Source organism: Macaca fascicularis, chromosome 6, assembly GCF_037993035.2.
Source record: "Macaca fascicularis isolate 582-1 chromosome 6, T2T-MFA8v1.1".
Lineage (NCBI taxonomy): Eukaryota > Metazoa > Chordata > Mammalia > Primates > Cercopithecidae > Macaca > Macaca fascicularis.
Genome location: NC_088380.1, coordinates 179643747 through 179665308, shown reverse-complemented (window position 1 = coordinate 179665308; position 21562 = coordinate 179643747). Strand labels below are relative to the sequence as shown.

The 21562-nt window shown below is 49.2% G+C and overlaps 1 protein-coding gene across 11 annotated transcripts in view; it reads right to left on the bottom strand.

Annotated features, from left to right (window-relative positions):
• The window catches only part of ERGIC1 (endoplasmic reticulum-golgi intermediate compartment 1), a 119524-nt gene extending 112161 nt beyond the window's left edge, over positions 1-7363 (bottom strand). For all 11 annotated transcript variants that reach the window (XR_012414342.1, XR_012414346.1, XR_012414343.1 and 8 more), the window contains exon 1: positions 7185-7363. Coding sequence is in view for 1 of the 11 variants with exons in the window: in XM_005558535.3 (XP_005558592.1) it covers positions 7185-7204 (20 nt within the window). In the remaining 10 variants the exon portion in view is untranslated. The remainder of the gene's footprint in view (positions 1-7184) is intronic.
• Positions 7364-21562: the final 14199 nt, after the last annotated feature.

Genomic DNA, 21562 nt, shown 5'->3' with positions numbered 1-21562 from the left:
AAGGCATTGCTAATAAGATAAGCATTACTTCTCCTCCAAAGATATTCAAGACCCAGACCAGAATCTGGGAAAGGAAAGCTAATGTATGGAGGGGCTATCACAACGCCAGTCCTTAGTACATCAGGGACATCCGGGTCCTCTGACTATACTAACTGTAATTACAGCCAGGCCTCTCATCTCGAATAGGGTTCCCACCTTTTGGAGAAACAGAATGGTTTGTCCATTTCAAGCGGATCTTCCTTCCTGTGTAGCTGTGCTGCCTGGCAGGTGCCAGGAGGAAGGCTAATTGTCCAGGGCATGAGGATTACACTGTCAGATGCACCAGCTGTGACCCAGTATTTCTGAGGGTCAGTTTCCCTGGACATAAAACAGGAAGGATCATGCCCACTCAGAGGGAGAGGAGGTATCTGTAAAGGGCCCCGTATGTCCCCTGGCTCTTGGCTGTAACAGGGAACCCTGAGTTCACCCTGCCTCTCCCGTGGGTCAAGATTTTTTTTTAAACAAATACAGCCAAACGTTGGAGGTTTTTTTCCTGTCCTGTAATTTTGCCACATACACAATCAATGTAATTAAGTTAATAGACCTAAAAGTTAAAGTTGACAACAGACAATTAAGCTAATTGCCACTTCCTTAAAGGATCAATTAGGGCTGTGTTTCCCAAACTGTGTTTTGAGAAATGGTCCTAGCCGCTCCATAAACAACAGGGCATCTGAGTCTATACATGTGGCAATGCTGGGCCGAACCAAATAACTGGTTCGTTCAGTGCTGGACTCTTCAGAGCCCTTAGTGAGGCAGCCAGTGCGGCATGGAGAGACACAGAATGGTGGACACTGAGTCAAATCAATCATACAGACCAGGGCTTTATACATTTTAATGAATACATGAATCACCTGGGGATCTTGTTAAACTACAGATTCAGATTCCAGGTGGGCATTGAGATTCTCCACTTCCAACAAGCTCCGAGGTGCTGCTGAAGCTGGCATCTGGGACTGCACTTTGAAGAGCAAGGATATGAGTAGAAAGTTACGGCCCCTCACTGTCCACTTTACTGGTGGGGTAACAGATTTGCCGAAGGTCATGCAGGAGTGATGGGTGGGACTGCAACTCCATGCCCCAGCCTCCCGAGGGAAGGCTCTCCACCGCCACCGACCTGGCTTCCCTGGTGCTCTCAGCACTGCTTCCTATTGGTTCTCCCAATTCAGAGCAATTCTCCTCAGTCTTGGCTGTGCATTAGAATCAGATGAGAGACTTTAATGTACAGCCAGGGTTGAGACTCAATGATTTAGATGTACCGGGTAAGCCTCACCCCAAACGCCCTCTTCAATCCCTGCCCTATTCACACCCACGCCTGATGAAAACTGGCTAGGAGTAACTCCAAATAAAATATGAAAGGATTACCAGATGGGGAATGCAACTTAACCAGGACACAGCTGACTAAAGCCCTGTCTCCTGCTACTACAGCACCATAGTCAGGAGTCCAAACTGCCTTGGGAGGAGAGCACATTCCATCTCATTCCACATCCCAGCAAGCAGGTAAACACGATGCTCTAAGCTGGAAAACCCTCAGCGGCCAGCACGGGAAAACTGAGCCCCTCGAGGGTGATGCCATTAGCCAGCGTGAGGGTCTTTAAAGACCATTTCAGAATCAGGTGTCAGGCTACATGAGGCTGGGGGGGAAAAGTTGATGGCTTTAAGCTTCTTAATGAGCGCTGCTGGGTGAGGATTAGCGAAGAGAAATCCAATGAATCCAATTAGAAGAGTTCTCAGTTCTCTCTGAATTTAGTGAATGGAAAAGAGAAAGCTTTAGAGATGAACCTACAGGACACAGTGGAGCTCTGGTGCCAAAAGGCAGTGTTCCAATCCCAGCTCCAGGAACAGGAACGACCGTGTTTCCGAACTCTGAGGCACCTCCACTGGCTCATCTGTAAAGTGGGGTAACAACAGTGCCTGCCTTGTAGGACTGTGGGGAATTAAATGGGCTGACACAGTAAGATCCTCACAACAGTGCCTGGCACTAGCAAATGTTCAATAAACACGAAATACTGACCTTTTCACATAATTTTCTCTCTGGTCTAATTTTTATTTTCTTTTTGCCCCGATTTTTAAGCCTGTGTGTGTGTGTGTTTTGAGACAGGGTCTTGCTCTGTTACCCAGTGTGGAATGCAATGGCATGAACCTGGCTCACTGAAGCCTCCACCTCCTGGGCTCAAGTGATCCTTCCACCTCAGCCTCCCAAGAAGCTGAGACCACAGGTGCACACCACCATGCCCAGTTATTTTTTTTTTTCCATAGAGATGGGGTCTTGCTATGTTGGCCAGCTTGGTCCTGAACTCCTGCAATCTTCAAGCACTCCTCCCACCTCGCCTCGGCCTCACAAAGTGCTGGGATTACAAGTGTGAGCCTGGCCTACATTTTTTTTTTTTTTTTTTTTTGAGACAGAGTCTTGCTCTGTCAGCCACGCTGGAGTAGAGGCAAAATCTCAACTCACTGCAACCTCCGCCTCCCGGGTTCAAGCAATTCTCCTGCCTCAACCTCCTGAGTAGCTGGGATTATAGGTGTGTGCCACCACACCCGGCTAATTTTTGTATTTTTAGTAGAGACAGGGTTTCACCATGTTGGCCAGGCTGGTCTCGAACTCCTGACCTCAGGTAATCCGCCTGCCTCAGCCTCCCAAAGTGCTGGGATTACAGGCATGAGCCACAGCACCCGGCCCCTATTTATATTTTTTAAAACTTGCCGTAAAGTATATGTTCTTGTCAGCTTCCTTGGAATTCTTTCTGGAAGAAACAACAAAGTAGAAATATAGGCATTCATGTTAGCTGCTCTCTACTGAATGTTAACTCTGTGCTCAGAGGCCCCTGTGGTGGCTGGGGCTTAGCTTGGTGTAGGAACTGATGGGGCTACCAGGGTCCCATTCCTTATCGGGGCCTAAGGAATTAAGACTCGGCCAGGTGCAGTGGCTGATGCCTGTGATCCTAGCACTTTGGGAGGCTAAGGAAGGAGGATTACTTGAGGCCAGGAGTTCAAGAACAACTTGGCCAACATAGCGAGACCCCATCTCTATATAATTTTTTTAAAAAAAGAAATTCACACTGGATCCTCAGAGCAATGAGACCCATTTGAAGGCTGAAATCAGGACATGAAAATATCAGATCAACTTTGGAAAGCTCACTAGGAGTCCTGCGGAGGTCTGGGCTATCCCGGAGGGGGAGAGACCACTCGGAAGGCCAGAGTGAAAAGTGGTAGAGGCCAAACCAAGGCCCTGCAGCAGGGCCAGCCCATCAGGGCCGCAGGACCTGTGCAGGTACACAGGGTCACACACTCAGAGGTGTCCATGCTTGGCTGAATGCTCTGCTGCTGCCGTCCTGAAATGCTTAATACTCTTTCAAAAAGGGACTCCACATTTTCATTTTGCACTGGGCCCCACAAATTATGGGCCTGATCCTGCACTGCAGGGACATCGCACTTGCCCCTACATCTACTCTACCAGGTGAGGCAGCGAAGTTTACACTCCCTCCTTAAAATGAAGAAATGGAGGCTCCGGCAGGGGAAGTCAATGGTCCCCAGGGCGCATCTGGTCAGTGCCAGTACAGCGGCACCCCCCAGGTCTTGAGGTTTCAACATGGGGGCTACCACTGTGGGACAGCAGCCACCTGCACCTCCCGGAAAGCAGTGCTCAAGCACCACTGCGCCTGGGTACAGAGCTTCCGGATGCCGTTATCTTCCCTCCTCACCCACCCTGGGCTGGTGTGCAGGAGGCAGCAGGTGCTACTGGCCCCAGGCCAGCCGGAACTGGGAACAACACACACGGATGTGGGTCACAAGGTCAGTTCCACAACCGCAACATCCAGCCATTAGCGAAACACTTTAACAAGAGCAAAGCAAACACAATAAATCATTGAAAGCTCAGCCTCCCTCCCCTGCGCTCTGCCTCCTTCCTTAACCCCAAAAACAATCTAGAAAGGGCAGATTCAAGGGTGGAGAGGGGAGATTTCTCCACTAATGGCTGAAAAATCTGCCCACTGAAGCTGGCTTATTAAGTCACGCCATGTCTATGGCTTCCTTGACAGATTTCAAGAGGCATCTCCAAGGATCAACTTTGGCTCAAGCACAGTTCTAGGTGCTAGAGATGCAACCTTGAAGAAGCCAGATTTTTATCCTGCCCTCAGGAGCTCATGTACTAATGGGAGGAAGAGAGAAGCAGCATGATAATTAAGTGAATTATATAGTGTGTTGGGAGATGATGGGTGCTTAAATAAAATGACACAAATAAATATGGCGGCCAAAATGGATGGGGCGCTTACTCTGTGTCTAAATGCTTTTCGCACTGCCTCATTCCTCAACTGTTCTACTTAGGTGGGTACTCTACTCACTCCCATTTCACAGACAGGACAACACAGAACTCAGTTGCGCCAGGCTCTACAGGCAGTAAGAAAATCAGAAATATCCGTAGGGAAGGGCAAGAGTGCACTATTTTTCCTGCTTCTGACTTTAAGAGGAGGAACACGAGCAGGAAGACCGGTTTTCTCCCTGCTCTTGAACTGGGGGAGGAGGACTAATCATGGTATAACCCTCTCCACTCTCCACAATTCTTAAAAGAGCTGACAGGATGGTGGGCCCCTCCGAACTCTCCCTTTTCTCCCAGATCTAAGGCTTTGGCGCTAACGGCACCGAGTTCAAATCCCAGCTCCACCAGTTCATGCACTGCATGGCCAGAGCAAACGGCTTCCACTCGGTGGAGTTCCCCTCTCCTTTGATTTAAAATGAAGATTAAAACTCCCTCTCTCAGGTGACAAGGGAATCGATGTCTGCACCCCAAAGTATGTGTACAGCGGTAGATCCTCCTTGTGTGCCAGTTCACGCACACCCCCACTCCTGGGACCCCATCAAGCCCTCGTCCCTTCTCTCAGAATGCAAAGAGAGCCAGACCACACGCCACCCACCTCCCCACGGTGGGGCCTGTGGCAGAGGGCTGAGCATGGAGTGGACACTTGATAAATGTACACTGAAGAGGAGGAAGGCACATGGGGATGGTAGAACCTTCTGTAGAACCCAGGTCCTTGAGCCTTGTAGTTCACAGAGCTTAAAGAGTGCAGGTTTGCTGGGCACACATGGCCATCCTCCAAGGTGCAAATGTGAAGCACTGAATCCATTCTCACCACTCCACAGAGAACCCAAGCCCTGGGGGTATTTCCTAGTTAAGCTGGGCCCCCTGGCATCTGGGCACTCAGGAACCTAAAGTATGCCAAGGGAGCCCCAGACTAGCCAGCTTCTCAGAGCTGAGCGTTTCTCTCTTTAAATATCAATGCCTGATACAGGCCCCTTCCAAGGCCAAAGGCTAGGGCTGGCCTCACCCATTTTCCTTACTTCCCTTACCTGCCCCTCCAAGCCACCAATTCAAGGAGCACATGGTTGGGAGCCATGTGTGACCTGAGACCCAAGTCTACCTTTCCCATTTAGCACCCATAAAGTCCAAGATAAGGGCCTCATCCCTGGAGCCTCATTTCCTCCTCAGAAAGACGGAAGGGTGAGGTGCAGGGAGAAAGGATTAAAAGATCAAAAACATCAATCTCCCCAGCAAGCTCAAAATCACCAGAACCTACTGAATCACACAGGGGTGAGGGAGGAGGGGGCAGGAATCTCCATGGTCTGCCTGGGAAAGGGGAGGCTTTGTGGAACCAGGGATTGATGTGCCCACCACAGCTCTTATGATGCTATTAGGACTGGCCTTGAATTCCATCAGAGGGGCTTTCCTTGTTCAAAACTGCCTGGGTCAGCGAGCCTCAGGGCTGCCCGGCAGGGGCAAGAAGCCGGCAAACATTTGCTAACTGGTATCAGTGACCAGGACAGGCCGGAAAACCATGTCAGCCAATCAAGAGGTCCAAGGCCGGTGTCCTCTTTGGGCTGAAACCCCAATATATCCCATGCTATGGGGGTCACGGCAGGCTAAGGGCCTTTCTCCCGGGGTAGACTGTCACTTTACACTGCCTTCACACATAAGAGGAGGTGTAGAAATACCTCCTGTGGCACAGGCATCTTAATCACTGTTTTGTGGATGTGGAAAAACCCCTCCTGGAGAACAGCCCCATCCACTAATGCCCTATCTCTGAGCTCCAAATCATGCCAGACTCTGTTAAGGGTGTTTCATGCACTTAGGCGTCACAAGCGGAGACCTTATTTTTAGCCCCAATTTGCAGGTGGTGAAACTGAGAGCGCTCAGAGACTTGCTGAGGTCAGTCAGCCGAGCAGCGACAAGGAGTTCTGAACCCAGAGCCCTTGCCCCTAACTTCTAGAATGTACCGAGCTGTTCAGTAGAAAGGGCAGAGCCAGGATTCTAATCCAGCTCCTCCCTGCATTAAAGCCCTGCTCTTTTCCCAGCCAAAAAACGAGTGTGGCTGCCTCAGGCCAGAACATCCCGTGGGACTCCACACCTCAAAGGAACCTCTGGTGGAGATCTCTTCCCCCGCAGGCTTCCAGAATGCCCCATGCAACCTAGACCATGAGGCAGCTGGACCCCACAAAGGGCCCATTGTGGTGACTGCAGAAAGCCAAGGCCAGACCCTGGTGGCCCTTCTGCAGAGCCCTGCCCAAGGCGCCTCCTCCCCTTCCCATGGTGCCCCCATACCCAGAGGACAGGACTGGGACTGAGGGGGGAGGGGGAGGGGCGGGGGTAGGCCTCTAGATCTGCCCGGCCTGGGGGAGCCTCAGGCTTCAGAAACCTAAAACCCTCCAGCTGCCGTCAGGCTGCAGGGGGCCTCAGGCCCCTCTGGGCTCATTCCAGGTGCCCTGCCCCACCTGTCAGCTGGGGTGGGGTCCACCAAGGAGTCTCCGTAGAGGGAGGAGAGGGATGCTGGGGTGTAAGGGCTGTTCCCATCTTGGGGGACGGAGGAAATCTCTTTCCTAGTGTGGGGGAGGGGAATGCAAGGTATCAGGGCAGGCTGAGGAGGGGGCTCGGCGGAGGAAAGGTGGGTGGATTTGTCTCCCTCTGCACGAGGGGGCCTCCGCGGCTCTGGCGTGGCTTGGTGTGCTGCAGGGGGCTCGCCTGGGGTCCCTAGGGGCCTGCCGAGGTATGCACAGGGCGGGGGGCCGCTTTTGCATACAGGGCGGGAGGGGTCCGCGGCGTGCCGGGGCGCGCCCTCTGCCCGCGAAGGAAACTCCCGAGTGGCCGGGGTCGCCACACTCACCTCCTGAAGTCAAAGGGCATCGTGCCGCCGCCGCCGGGGGTGGGAGCGCTGCAGGCCAGGCGGGCCACGGCGCCGCGTGGGTCCGAGCCCGCTGCCAACGCCTCCTCCGGCCGCCCCGCCCCCGCCGGCCGTCCCCCTGACACTCGCCACTCGCCACTCGCCGCCCGCTGCCGGGAAGTGACGCTCCGCGCAGCCCATTGGGCGCCGCCCGCCCGGCCGCCCCTTCCGCCACCCGGTTAAAGGGGCCTGCGGGCCGGCAGGGAAGGGGCGGAGAGTCGAGGCTGTCGGAAGGGAAGGGAGTCCACCAACGATCTCAGTACTCGTTCCTTCAAGCCTCCCGCTTAGATTTTTTCTCCGTCTCTTTGGATGACCTTGGACAAATTCTCTGCTTCTCCGAGCCCCGTTTTTTGCATTTGTAAACAGTTTCACTGAACTGTGATTGAGGGGGGGGGGGTGATACAGACTTTGGCCGTGCACAGCGTCTAGCTCTGAGTGAGGGCCTAATACTGTTGGGGAAGGGAAGAGGTCGGGCATCCTAGACTAATAAGGTGGACCCACCTCTGCGCCTGCTGTGCCTCTCTGGGAAAGCCACTGGGCTTCTCAGAGCCCCCCGCCCCTTTTGCACATCTGCACAAAGAGGACGGTGACACCTACTTGAGGGCGTTTTCCTGGGGACCAGCTGAGAAACAGGAGACTGGCTTAGCACAGTGCCGGGCATCTGAAACTACCGAGGCTGGCGGTGGCTGTCCCTGCTTCCATCTGCCCCTGTGGTTCACTTCAGTGGGTATTCATAGAGCACCTGCTCTGAGCCAGGTCCGTCCAGAACATGCAGGGTTGTGGCAGAGGCAGATGGGGCCTGCACTGTGACTTGGCCAACGTGGACTGTGCCGATTGTCTCCTTCTTAGAGCCTCAGTTTCCTCCTCAGGAATACAGAGCAACTGCCTCCGTGGCTGCTGGATTAGAGGAGATGGTAGTTGAGGTCACATAAGACCTGAGTAGGGGAAACTCACTCTAAACTTCCCCCAGGTTCTGTCACTGGCCCTGTCTCCAAGGTTGTGGTGGCACAGGGCTTGAAAAAACCCCGGGGGAGAATGGTGAGGACTCGGGTTCAAAAAGCAGAGTCAACGGAGTTTCCTCCTGTGTAAATAGAGGGGAACCGCAGTGCTGGTTCCTCCAGGAGGATTCAGAACAGACAGCACCAGCACGGGGTCTGGGGTAGGGTGGTGTGGTGATCCAAACCCTTCCCCTGGAGCATATGCCGGACCTGATCTCTGCGTTCCCTTTTCATTCATTCATTCCTTCATTCATTCATTCATTCAGTGTCAGTGGTCTGACACTGTTGGGGGAGAGAAGGAAATCTCAGCCTGAACTGGAAACCTAGTGGCAGCAGGGAGAGCTAAGGGGCCCTGAGCAGCCACTGCTTCCAAATAGCCATTCGTTGGCCCTGTGTGGGAGGAAACCATGCAATGATGGATCTTTGACCTCGCATCCTCCCTCCTCAAAATGTGGTCCACAGATCAGCCACATGGCCATCACAGGACATACTCTTGTCCCCAGGCCAGACCTACTGAATCAAGTGTGCATTTGGGATGATCTCCAAGGTCAGCAAATGCCTGGTACAAAGTAAATGCAAGACAGGGTTGACCATCATTGCTCTTTTTGAGTGGGGATAGAGCTCCCAACTTTTGGCTGGGCATGTGGGTGCTCACAACGAAAGCTGTGTTTCCCAGCTTCCTCTGTAGCTAGATGTGGCATTGAGAAGTAAAGGGAAGTGTCTTGTGGGGCATCTGGGATAGTTGGTATGTCTGCTTTACCCTCTGTGTCCCTTTCTCCATCTGGCTGCTGGGAATGTAGGTGTCACCATCCTGGACCATAAGGTGGAGGCCACACAGAGCAGAGCAACAAGACAAAAAGAGCCTGAGTTCCTGTCTCTGAGTGGCAAAATACCTGTCCTCAAACACCTGCCCAAGAGAAACAAACATTTTTCTTATTTAAGCTATTATTATTCTGTATTTTCAGACACTTACACCTAAACCCAATGCTGATACACCTGTGCAGCCTGGTTAGCTACTTGACTGCTCCAGTGCTCATGGACTAGGCCAGTCCCCTATTATATAATCCCATGGTACCCTGTAGGTTTCCTTGGGAGAACTTGGCATGATGTGTGTGATTAGGTTATTACTAATTCGCTAGTAACTGCCTCCCCATCTGAGTGAAAGATCCCTGAGAGGAGCCTGTCGGGGGGTAGGGGGCTAGGGGAGGGATAGCATTAGGAGAAATACCTAATGTAGATGACAGGTTGATGGGTACACAAAAGATGATGCCATACACAAATAGCACATCTATACATATGTGACAAAACTGCACGTTCTGCACATGTATCCCAGAACTTAAAGTATAAAAAAAAAAAAAAAAAAAAAAAGACAGTTCCTTGAGAGAAGGTGGTATCATCATCATATCCTAGCATCCTGCCATAGCCTGTTCATGCTGGGGGTGCACTAACTATGCATTGAAGTCTGAATGGAGGCTTCCCGGGGAGACAGGCCTTCCCACAGAACAAAGGATGGGAGGGGAGGTATTAACATGGGCCTCCACTCTGAGACTGGTGAGGTCTGTGAGCAGATCAGGGTGTCAGTCCCAGATGGTCCATCCACTCAGGAGCCAGTGGGAGATGGAGCTAAGAAAATCAGACTGTGTCTGCAGTATGTGGAAAGGCTCTGGGTCTCTTTGAGCAGAGGAGTGACAATAAAAGTTAGGTTTTTGGATTATCAATCTTGTGGAACCCTGTGGTAGGTAACCAGACTCCAGTGATCCTGATCTCCTGGTATTCCCATGCCCTTCTAGAATCACCTCCCACAATGAATAGGGCTGACCTATCCTGTGTAATCAACAGGATATTGCAGAAATGACAGTTATGACTCCTGAGGCTACGTCACAAAAGACACTGAGCCTCTGCTTAGCCACTCTTGAATCACTCATTCTGGGGGAAGCCAACTGCCCTGTCCTAAAGAGGCTCAACATGATTGTAAAGGGGTCTGGTCGGTGAGGAATGAAGCCTCCCACCAACAGCCATGTTAGTGGGCTCTCTTGGAAGTAGCGGCTCAGCCCTGATCAGGTCTCCAAAGCTTCATCCCCAGCCCACAGCTTAACCACAGGCTCTTGAGAGACCCTGAGAAATACTTAGCTTAGCTGCTCCAGAATTCCTGATCCATAGAAACTATAAGATAATAAATGTTTGCTTTAAGCCATTAAGTTGTGGGTAATTAGTTACACAGCAGTAGATAAATAACAGAGACTCCATCCTCATTTTTTTTTTTCCTACCAGGAACTTCTCCCTGTCTTCTTCCATCACACCCCCTGCCAGCCTGGGGAAATAGAAAATCACTTCGGACTCAGATGACTCTCTGCTGGGTGACCTGGACCAGTTGCTTAACCAGCTGGGTGTCTAGGTATGAAATGAAGGTTAATAATACCTTACCTGTGGCAGGTAGCCTCTGAAATGCCCCAGTTAACCCACCTCTTGGTATTCATACCCTTGTGTAATTTCCTCCCTTCAAGTGTAGGCTGGACTTATCGACTCATTTTTAGTGCACAAAATATGGCAGAAGCGATGAGCATGTTGCTTCTGAGATTAGGTTTTCAAGAGATGGTGACTTCTGTCTTGGACACTCTCTTGCTATCTCTTGGATTAGTCACCCTGGATAAGCTGGCTTCCGTATTGTGAGGCAGTCCTAAGGAAAAAACCCTGTGGATGAGTTTGTAAGCGATTCTTCTAAGACAGACTCAGGCCTGTAATCCCCACACTTTGGGAGGCCGAACACCTGAGGTCAGGAGTTCAAGACCAGCCTGATTAACATGGTGAAACCCGTCTCTACTAAAAATACAAAAAATTAGCCTGGTGTGGTGATGGGCATCTGTAATCCCAGCTACCTCGTGAGGCTGAGGCAGGAGAATTGCTTGAACCCAGGAAGTGGAGGTTGCAGTGAGCCGAGATAGTGCCATTGCACTCTAGCCTGGGCAACAAGAGCAAAACTCCATCTCAAAAACAAACAAACAAACAAAACAGTAACACAAACAATAGCTGATGAGGGGAAAAATATCACAAAAAAACTCATGATGTTTTAAGAAAGTGTAAGAATTTGTGTTGGGCTGGATTCAAAGCTGTCCTGGGACACATTGAAAGCCATCCTGGGCCATAGGCAACCTGCAGACCACAGGTTGGACAAGGTTGAGCTAAGGCCTGACAACAACCCCGTGAATGAATTTGGAAATGGATCCTTCTGCTCCAGTGGAGCCTTGACATGACCCCAGTCCTGGCCCACAGCTTGACTGCAACCTCATAAGAGACTCTGAGCCACACGCAGCCAGTTGAGTTGCACCTGGATTCCTGTGTGATAACAAATGTTTGTTGCTTTAGCCCCTAGGTTTAGGGTAATTGGTTATGCAGTAGCAGATAACAAATACATTGCCCTAAGACAGAGCTTGCTGTGAGGATGGAGTAACATGTATAATGCCCACACATAGTAGGTGCTAATTCATTGCTTGCCTAATGAGTCAGTCAATAAACAAATGAATGTTCTATAACACAGAATGTTCTCTGAATCCAAATGCTCACTCCCTTCCACCCACTCCTGTCAGAAACGTCACCAAAAGTTGTTTTAAGCAGAGAATGGCTGGATCAGATTTGTTTTTCTGTAATGGGAGATTGGTTTGTGTCCCATGGGTGCGGCCGGTTCAGCTGTGGTCTGGGTGAAGAGAGATTTAAAAATAATAATCCTTTGTCAACTCAGAGAGGATTTTAGTGTAACTTAGATCTCATAGCAGGTAGGTCTCTGGAGAAACAACTGTCTTTTCTCACTCTATTAAAGTGTCTTGACCAACTAGAAGACACTCGTGTGTTTGTTCATTCATCCTTTCTTGTATTTGTTCATTATACCATTATTCACCGAATACCTCTTTTAGGCAGGTACTCTGGATGTAGAAATAAACCTGACATACCTCAAATTTCAAGAAAGAAGGGAGGAGGTAAGCAAAAGTGTGATGCCATCACAAAAAAATCAGGGACGGGCAGGGTCACGTATCTCTGGTGCAGTTTTTTGTGATAAGTGCAGTGACAAGGGTGGTACCAGAGAATCTGGGAGTCTAGGAGGGAGTCCCTGATTCCACCCATGGGGATGAATTGGTCTGAACTCTGTCAGCTGAAAGTGACAGAAATCATCTAAAATCAACACACACTGTCTATTGCACTCAAAAAAAAAGAAAGAAAGAAAGAAAGAAAGACAAAGATAAGAAGGATGGAAGGAAGGAGGAGGGAAGGTAGGAAGAAAGGAATGGAGGGAGGGAGGGAGAGAGAAAGACAAAAGAAAAATTAAAGTCCAAAAGTCCAGAGGTAGATTTGGGTTTCAGGCACAGTTGAATCCAGGCACTTCACAAGTGCATCAGGAATCTGTCTTTTCCCATTCCCAGGTTCTTTTTTCTCCTCTGGCTTCATCTTGAGGCAGGCTTCCCATTGTGCTGGCAAAATGTGTGCCTGTAGCTCCAGGCTGATATTTTCCCACTCAGCAGTGCCAGGAGATAAAGATTACCTCTTCCCCACTCCCCCTTACCTCCTAAAAGGCTCCTGGGCTGACCCCCAAGGGTCTGACTTAGGTCACAGCCTAAACAGTGGCTCCAGGGGTTTGGAGAGTGCTGATTGGCCAGGCCTAGGCTGGCAGCCAGGCCCTCAAGCCTGGGGTGGAGTCACCCCCATCCTACACACACAGACTCAGATGGAAGAAGAGTGGTTCCCGAAAGAAAAGTCTGGGCAGTGCTGCCAGAGAAGGAGTTATTGGGAGGCTAAACCATCAGGTGTCTTGGACAGAGTCAGGGAAAGCATCCGGGAGGAGGAAAAGTCTGAGCTGAGACCCGAAGAAGTTAGTCAAGGGAAGAGAAACAGGCTGGGTACATTAGTTATCTATTGCTGCAAAATACATTACCCAAAATTTGAAATTTTAAAACAATACACATGGTCTTAGTCCATTTTCTGTTGCTATACAGAATGCCACAGACTGGGGAATTTATAAGGAAAATACATGTATTTCTTACAGTTCTAGGGGCTGTGGGAAGGGCAAGACTGAGGGGCTGCCTCTGGTGAGGACCTTTCTCCTGTGTCATAACATGGTGGAGGGCATAGCATGGTAAGAGGGCATGAGCATGTCAGCTCAGGCCTCTCTTTGCCTTTTTTTTTTTTTTAAGTAGAGACGTGGTTTCACCATGTTGGCCAGGCTGGTCTCGAACTGGCGACCTCAGGTGATCTGCCCATCTCGGCCTCCCAAAGTGCTGGGATTACAGGTGTGAGCCACCACATTTGACCTCTTCTTTTTATAAGGCCACCAATATCATCATGGGGACTCCACTCTGATGGCCTTATATAATCCTAATTACTTTTCAGAGGCCCCACCTCCAAATACCATCAACATGAATTAGGGGATTAAGTTTCCAATACATAAGATTTGGGTGATGGATTTAAACCATGGCATAAATTGATTAAGGCCCCATGTCTGAGGATCAAGAATCCAAGAGTGGCTTAGTTGGGTGGTTCTGGCATGGTCAAGGCTACAGACCCTGCAGATGACTGGAGCTGGGGGATAGACGCTCATTCACTTGGCTGTTGGCCGGAGGCTTCAGTCCTTCTCACATGGACCTCTCCATAATGCTGCTCATGATATGGCTTCCCCAGTGTGAGTGAGGAAAGAGAGTTCCTTTTATAAAGTAGTCTTCAAAGGACTGGCTACATACTGGGTAAGGATTCAAATAACATGAGTGGTGGGAGAGAGGACAGCATGGATACAGCCTGGGCTAATATCAAGCTGGAGAGGTAGGTAGATGGGGGCTGGATGGTGAAGGACTTTCAGGGCTGTGTTAAAAACGTGAACTTTCTTTAGTAGGCAGTTAGGGGCCCTGAAGCATTTTAAGTTAGGATGTATTGTAATATTTTGGTTTCGGGGTTTTGGGGAACCCAATGTAGTTTCTATTTTCTGCCAATGCTCTGAACAAATATGATTTCTATCTGCAGAGGGCTTCCTAATGGTGAATCTCAGAATTTGGCAGACAGACCCACACAGGAGGCACAAAACGCAAAGAAAAAGTACAGGCCTTCTTGGGGAGGGGAGAGCAAAATGCAGCTCCCTACAGGTGGTCTTCTCCCAAAAGAAAGAAGAAAGGAAAGGCTGAGGCACCACTGTCTCAGACTCCAGTCCCACACTCACCAGTCAGAATTCACCCATCTTACCTGGTAGGGCTTGAGGGGAGCCCAGGGTTTTGAGGGGAGATCCTTCTTTGTAGAAACCAGAGCAGTAGGGAAAGTACATCACCCACAATTAGGCCACATCACACCACCAACAGTTTGCCATTTTTAGAAGCATAACTCTGGCAGCCAATGTGGAGAACGGACTGGAGTGGGAGGCCAAGGAGGAGGTTGCTACAATCTTCTCAGAAGAGATGGGGAGTAGGCCCAGGTCAGTGGGAGTGGGGAATGGGTCTGGAGGCAGTAGAACTACTTAGAAGATCCAGGCACTAGGGGGCTCAAACACAAGGGCTTACAGGGGTCAGGTAGACAATTCCTCAAATTTCCCAAATTTTCCTTCCTCTCAGTCTCCTCATCTCAGTCAAGGGCAACTCCATTAACTTCCATTTGTCTGTTGTCCTTACCATCATCCCTGACTCCTCTCTGTCTCTACAGAGTCACTATAATGAGTATGAGTGTTGACTTGAGGTTCATTGGACTTATTGAATCTGTGGATTGACGTTTTTTCAATGTCCTGGAAAATTACCAACTACTTATTTGTGAATGTTAACTTTGCCCTGTTATCTCTCTTCTCTTGTCTTGCTTTTATTCTCTGTTCATTTTACATACCTTCTTCTGATATGTTTTCTAGTTTACTAATTCTCTCTTTGGTTGCGTTGAATCTGCTATTAAACCTGACCATTGAATGATTAATTTTATCATTGTATTTTCCAGTTTTGGAATTTGTGTTTGCTTCTTTTTCAAATATTTGTCTCTCCAGAATAACTCTGCTTCTTCACCCTTTTCTGTGTGCTGGGAGGTTGACCTGTTTTGATGGCTCCTTATTTTTGGCTTCTGACTGATTATGGCCTGTGAGGAGTACCTGCAGTAGATTGGAAGGAAGGAGAAGAATGAAGTTTTGGTATGTATTTGCCCAGCTTCTGCCCTGAGTGGTCATCCAGGTTGATTGTGTCCCTCAGTGAACATCATAATTTCTATTAGGCGGTACTCTTCACCTAGGTCCACTCTTCTTAGTTCCAGTAACCACTTCCTCTCCTTGCCCTTTCAGGCCTTGGGATAGTAATAGCACTCCACTGTTACTTACTCCAGGGTACTAGCCCTAGAGTATCTCTTGTAGTTTCCCTATACTCTTTTCATTCTGTTAAAAGCATCTGACCAGGTGCATAAATTTGGAAGCATAAATCTAAATTACAGGCTCATGCCTGTAATCCCAGTACTTTAGGAGGCCAAGGTGGGTGGATTACCTGAGGTCAGGAGTTTGAGACCAGCCTGGCGGACATGGTAAAACTTTGTCTCTACTAAAAATACAAAAATTAGCTGGGCCTGGTGGCACATGCCTGTAATCCCAGCTACTTGGGGGGCTGAGGCACGAGAATGGCTTGAACCTGGGAGGTGGAGGTTGCAGTGAGCCAAGATCATGCAACTTCACTCCAACCTGGGTGACTGAGTGAGAGCCTGTCTCAAAAAAAGATGAAAATAAAAATAAAGGCATCCCTTAGTTAAACTCCCCTCCAGCCACCTAGATTATGCCATCATGTTCAGGACAGAACATGACTGACACAGTTACTTTGTATGGTTTCCAGTCTCCTTACAGAATTTTCAGGCATGACTTTTAACCTCCTTAAACATACGAGGCATAATTATATTATAATCAGTGTCTGATGATTTCCAAGTCTGGAGTCCCTGAGGTCCATTTCTGCTTGTTACTATTCATGGTGTCTTTTTCCCCTCATGAAATCTAGTTGTCTTTGATTATGTGCTAAAAAAAAAAAAAAAAAAAAAACTGTGTTTGGAAAAATATTTATAAAAATAATTTCAGGCCTGGGATGATTTTTTTTTTATTCCCTTTCTCCAGGCACCTGGGGCAAATCAGCATTCTAGGATCACCTTATTTCAAGTTCAGAGGTTGAAATTTACTAGGTCACCCACACGACCTGAAGCTCAGGGCTAGTTTGCTTTTATTTTACCCCTACTTCTAGGGTACAGCCCCTTCAGGGTCACAGCCCAAGCTAGGGAGGTTTACCAGGGTCATCAAATTGTGACAGACCCTGACTCTGATGTCAGTCTCCTTGGCTTTCAAAATTCAGATCCAGAATCAGCCCTTTTAACCACCTCACGTGACTGCTGTCCTGATCTAAGCCATCATCATATGGCTTAGATCACCTGGGTCAGGCACTGCTATTCATCTAGTTTCCTGTGTTCAGTCTTGTCACCTGCAGCCTGTTCCCAACATCGCAGCCAGAACAGACCTTTTATCCGAAGTCAGACCATGTATCTCCTCTGCTCAGAACATGCCAGTGGCTCCTGTCTCCCTGAGAATAAACGGCAAGTCCTGACGATGGCCTGCAGTCTGCAGAGTCTGCCTCAGTGTGCTTCTGACCTCCTTTCCTGGTCCCCTCCCCTTGCTCACTCGGCTCTAGTTGCAGTGGCTTTTCACACCTTAAGCCAGCAGGGATGCTTCTGCCCCTGGTCTTTACACTGCTTCTCTCCCCCAGTGGCTGCTTGTCCAGCCCCCTCCTCTTCAAATCTTTGCTCAAACATCTTTCCAGGGAGGCTTTCCTGGCCCTTTATTTTAAGTTACATACCTCCCCAATACTCCTGATCCCCCTTCACCCTACTCTTATTTTTTTCATAGCATCCGTCACCTTCTAACATACAATTCTACTCATTTATTTCTCATCTACCTGTTTTGCGTGTTGTCTCTGTTCCCCATTAGAACCTCGGCTTCATGATGATAGGGATTTTTTAGTACATGTTTGCTTCCCAGAATCTAGAATAGTGACTGGCACATACACAGTAGGTAATCGGTAAAGATTTATTGAAGGGATGAATGTAAATCAGAGTGAAGTGATACCTGGGCCAGCAGGAACTTGGCTTGTGTGGCCCCCATGTCCAGCAAGGCCAGGGCCAAAGAAGAGGCCTGTGTTAATGGGAGATTGCTACATACTGGAGCATTGAACAATTAAGTTTATGTGTTGGGGATGGTGGGAATCAGGTTCTTACTTTGGAGATGGAAATTGCAAATACGGAAAAAAGGAAGACTAGAAGAGGCCTTGTTGTTTTGTATTGGAATTGGAGGTATTGGTGTGAACTCGTGGATTTTACTATGTGCATAGACAGGTGATAGATTAGATGGAGAAAAGTGTGTGTGTGAATATGCATATATCTTCTTAGCTCTGTCATCTAGGAAGCACTAGATGGAGAAGCACAGGTTGAGCATCCCCAATCTGAAAGTTTGAAATAAAAAATGCTCCAAAATCTGAAACTTTTCGAGCACTGATGTGATGCCACAAGTGGAAAACTCCGCACCTGACTTCATGAGATGGCTTGTAGTCAAGATGTGGTCAAAACTTTGTTTCTGCCGGGCGCGGTGGCTCACGCCTGTAATCCCAGCACTTTGGGAGGCCGAGGCGGGTGGATCACGGGGTCAGGAGGTCAAGACCATCCTGGTTAACACAGTAAAACCCCGTCTCTATTACAAATACAAAAAAAATTAGCTGGGCGTGGCAGTAGGCGCCCGTGGTTCCAGCTACTCGGGAGGCTGAGGCAGAAGAATGGCGTGAACCCGGGAAGCGGAGCTTGCAGTGAGCCCAGATCGCGCCACTGCACTCCAGCCTGGGCAACAGAGCGAGACTCCATTTAAAAACAAAAAACACTGTGTTTCTGGCCAGGCACACTGGCTCATGCCTGTAATTCCAGCATCATGGGAAGCCAACGCAGGTGAATCCTGCCTGGCAAGAGATGAGGATCACTTGAGGCCAAGAGTTTGAGACCAACCTAGCCAGCACAGTAAAACCCCATCTCTACTAAAAATACAAAATTAGCCAGGCGTGGTGGTGCATGCCTGTAATCCCAGCTACTCAGGAGGCTGAGGCTTGAGAATCCCTTGAATCCGGGAGGCAGAGGTTGCAGTGAGCAGAGATCATGCCACTGCACTCCAGTCTGGTTAACAGAGTGAGACACTGTCTCAAAAAACAACAAGCCCGGCATGGTGGCTCATGACCGTAATCCCAGCTACTCGGGAGGCTGAGGCAGGAGAATCGCTTGAACACAGGAAGCGGAGGTTGCAATGAGCCGAGATCACGCCATTGCACTCCAGCCTGGGCAACAAGAGCAAAACTCCATCTCAAAAATAAATAAATAAATAAATAAAATACGACAACAACAACAAAAACTAAAAACAAACAAAATCCTCAAATTATTTAAAATATTGTGTAAAATTTTATTCAGCCTATGTATATATGATGTGTATAATACATGAATGAATTTAATGTTTGGACTTGGATCCCATCGCCAAAATATCTAATTATGTATGTGCAAATAATATTACAAAATCTGAAAAAGCAATCCCAAATCCAAAACACTTCTGGTCCCAAGCATTTCAGATAAAGGCTACTCAGCCTGGAGCTGATTCTTCGGCTGGGCCGGGGGGACGTGCCAGATGAGTCTGGAGCATCTTTTCAGGTCAGAAGTAAGGACATGCTCAAGGTGTAATGGTCACGTGCATGTGAAAGGACATGAAGCCAGCTTGAAGGAGCTCCCACTGGCCATATACGGGCCAATCTGTGACAATTTCAACATCAAAACCAATAATGATGATCATGGATAAAATAAATAAAATAAGAATCTGGGTTTATACAAATATAAACAAGTGGATCACTACATAGGGGAGAAGGGGGAGCTCTCCCTTGCAGTAGGATGCCAGCTAAATAGACAGAAGGAATGATGGAATTGGAAAACCACTTGGTACTCATCCCAGTAATTGATTCAGGCAAGACTCATCCGTAGTGCTGATGCTCAGGGCATTTTTCACATTTTCTCCCACATTCACCATGCTGGGCTCTTCCTTTCACTGACAGTGAACATATATAGAAGTGCTTTGGAAGCTACAAAGCAACCTACCAATCCAAGGCCTTTGGAGAGTGATGAGAAGTCTGAAGAGCTAACTCTTCGTGCCTGTACATATAGTCCACCTCGGAGCCGGGAATCACAGTGACTCCTGTTTGGACTACCTGTGTCTGGCAAAGCTCCATGTACACAGTAGGTGCTCATTAGTAACAGGAATACAGACGGTAGATATGTGTTCCCCTCTTGCTCCAGCACCAACCTCTGCATGCCACACACATGCACACCCAGTGGGAGGATACATATGCGTATGTGCGTGTGAGTGCACACCTATAAGTGTGTGCACACATGAGCAAATAAGTGTGTGGGTAGTGTTTCCGTTTTATATGACGTGCTCAGATGCTCCCCCATAGTTACGTCAAAACCCACTTTGTCACCAGCCCCTGGGAGACAACTTTCTAACATTTTCAATGCCCATGAGATCTCAGTTCTTTGGACCCTCATTTTCTGAGCCCCACCTTATCCTTCCTTCATGAGTTCTCACTCTGTCATTGAAACCAGATAAATCTGGAAGCATCTAATGCCCTTGGCAAGGTACAGTGCAGTCTTGGCTCTTGCTGGAGACTTGCTTACCTGGCCCTTTTCTGCCTGACACAGTAACCATTCCTGGGACCCCTGCTCTGCGAGACCCTTGCCGCGATGTGCTTTGGACTGAGCTAGACCTGCATTTCAGTGCCATCCTGGCTCCCCTGTTTACCAGCCTGTGTGACTCGGGGCAAGTTACTGATCCACTCTGTGCCTCAGTTTGCCCACTGGGAAACCAGGGTTAGTAGTGCCCATATCATCATGTCACCTGACTTGGTGGAGGAGCTTGGCACAGAGTCAGGCACATAGCATAGACTCCACCAAGGGCAGCTTCCCTCATCCTCCTCCTTTGGGGGATCTCCAGGGAGGGTGTAAGTGAAGGTAGTAGCATTTTGTCCCTAAAGGGGAACAAAGGATGTCCAGGAAGGGGCCATTTGTTTCAAGCAGATAGTGGCCCTCTGGTCTATGTAGGGTGCGGGCATTTCCTCTACACTTTTCAGGAGCCGTGAAGTGTGAAGCGTCTCATCTAGCCAGCGCTAACTCTGCCTCAGCAGTCGGTTTGGCAGGCTGCCGTGACGGCTCTGCTGGCTCACCTTCTTCCTCTCCAACCCGGAGCCCACCTGCACCCCTTCTTCCGTCGTCTGACAGTTGGGGCTGGGTGGGGCCTGTCTCACCGTTTCCCCCTCCATTCCCCAGCGGGGTTCAGTGCCTGCCCCACCGCGGCGTGCTGCTCTGCCATTCCCACTCCTTGGTTGGACCTGGGGAGTCTGGGGCCCAAATGTGAGCGTGTGTCATAGTGCGTGGGTGGCACCGTGTGTGGGCAGTGCTGACGTCCCGGGGCAGGTGGGTCTGTTCTCCTGGCTGGTGACTGTGCTGCGCTTCCTCAGGGAGGGCCGGTGACTGGCTGGTTTACAAGCCCAGCATGACGGAGGAGGAAACAGAAACAATCTTTCTTGTCTGAGAAAAAAAGGAGGCCTGACGATTCCTGGCATGATTCCTGTGTCTCTGAAGCAAGTCACTGCACCTCCCTGAGCCTCAGCCTCTTCCTCGGTAGAGCCGGGATCTGTGAGGATTAGCAGTTGTTCACTCATTCATTCATTAGCAAGTTGATGACACTTCAGTGAGCAGGACAGGAACTCTCTCCTTCCGCATGTAAGTGCTTATCACCCTATAGATAATTACAAATATAAATAAGCCCAATCATCAAATGTTCCAGGTGGCTCCAGCCAGATCCCCATTTTCCAAGGTGCCTCAGTTGGAGAAAAGCAAAATGAAAAACTGGCTCACTGTAACCTTAAGAGCTGCAGGACAAGATAAGGGGTCAAGGGTACAAGAGAGAGCTTTGGGGTCAGAGTTCAGGCTTCTAAGCTTAGCCCAGTCAATTTCCATTCCCCACACTGGCCTCAGTTTCCACCTCTGCAGAATGGAGTTAGTGCCCACTTTGCCAGGTAGCTGGGAGGGATCAAGTGTTGATTCTGTGATCATATTGTAGCACCCCCGCCCTCCCAACTCTGGATCTGACTCTGGCTGGATCTCAAGTCACATCCCCTGTCTGGGTTTCATGGTCTTGTTGGTGAAGTGAGGGGACTGGTCAGGACAGCAACCGAGGCCTCTCCTTGCTCTGTGGCTTCATCCCATCTTCCTTCACTTTTTCCCCTCCTA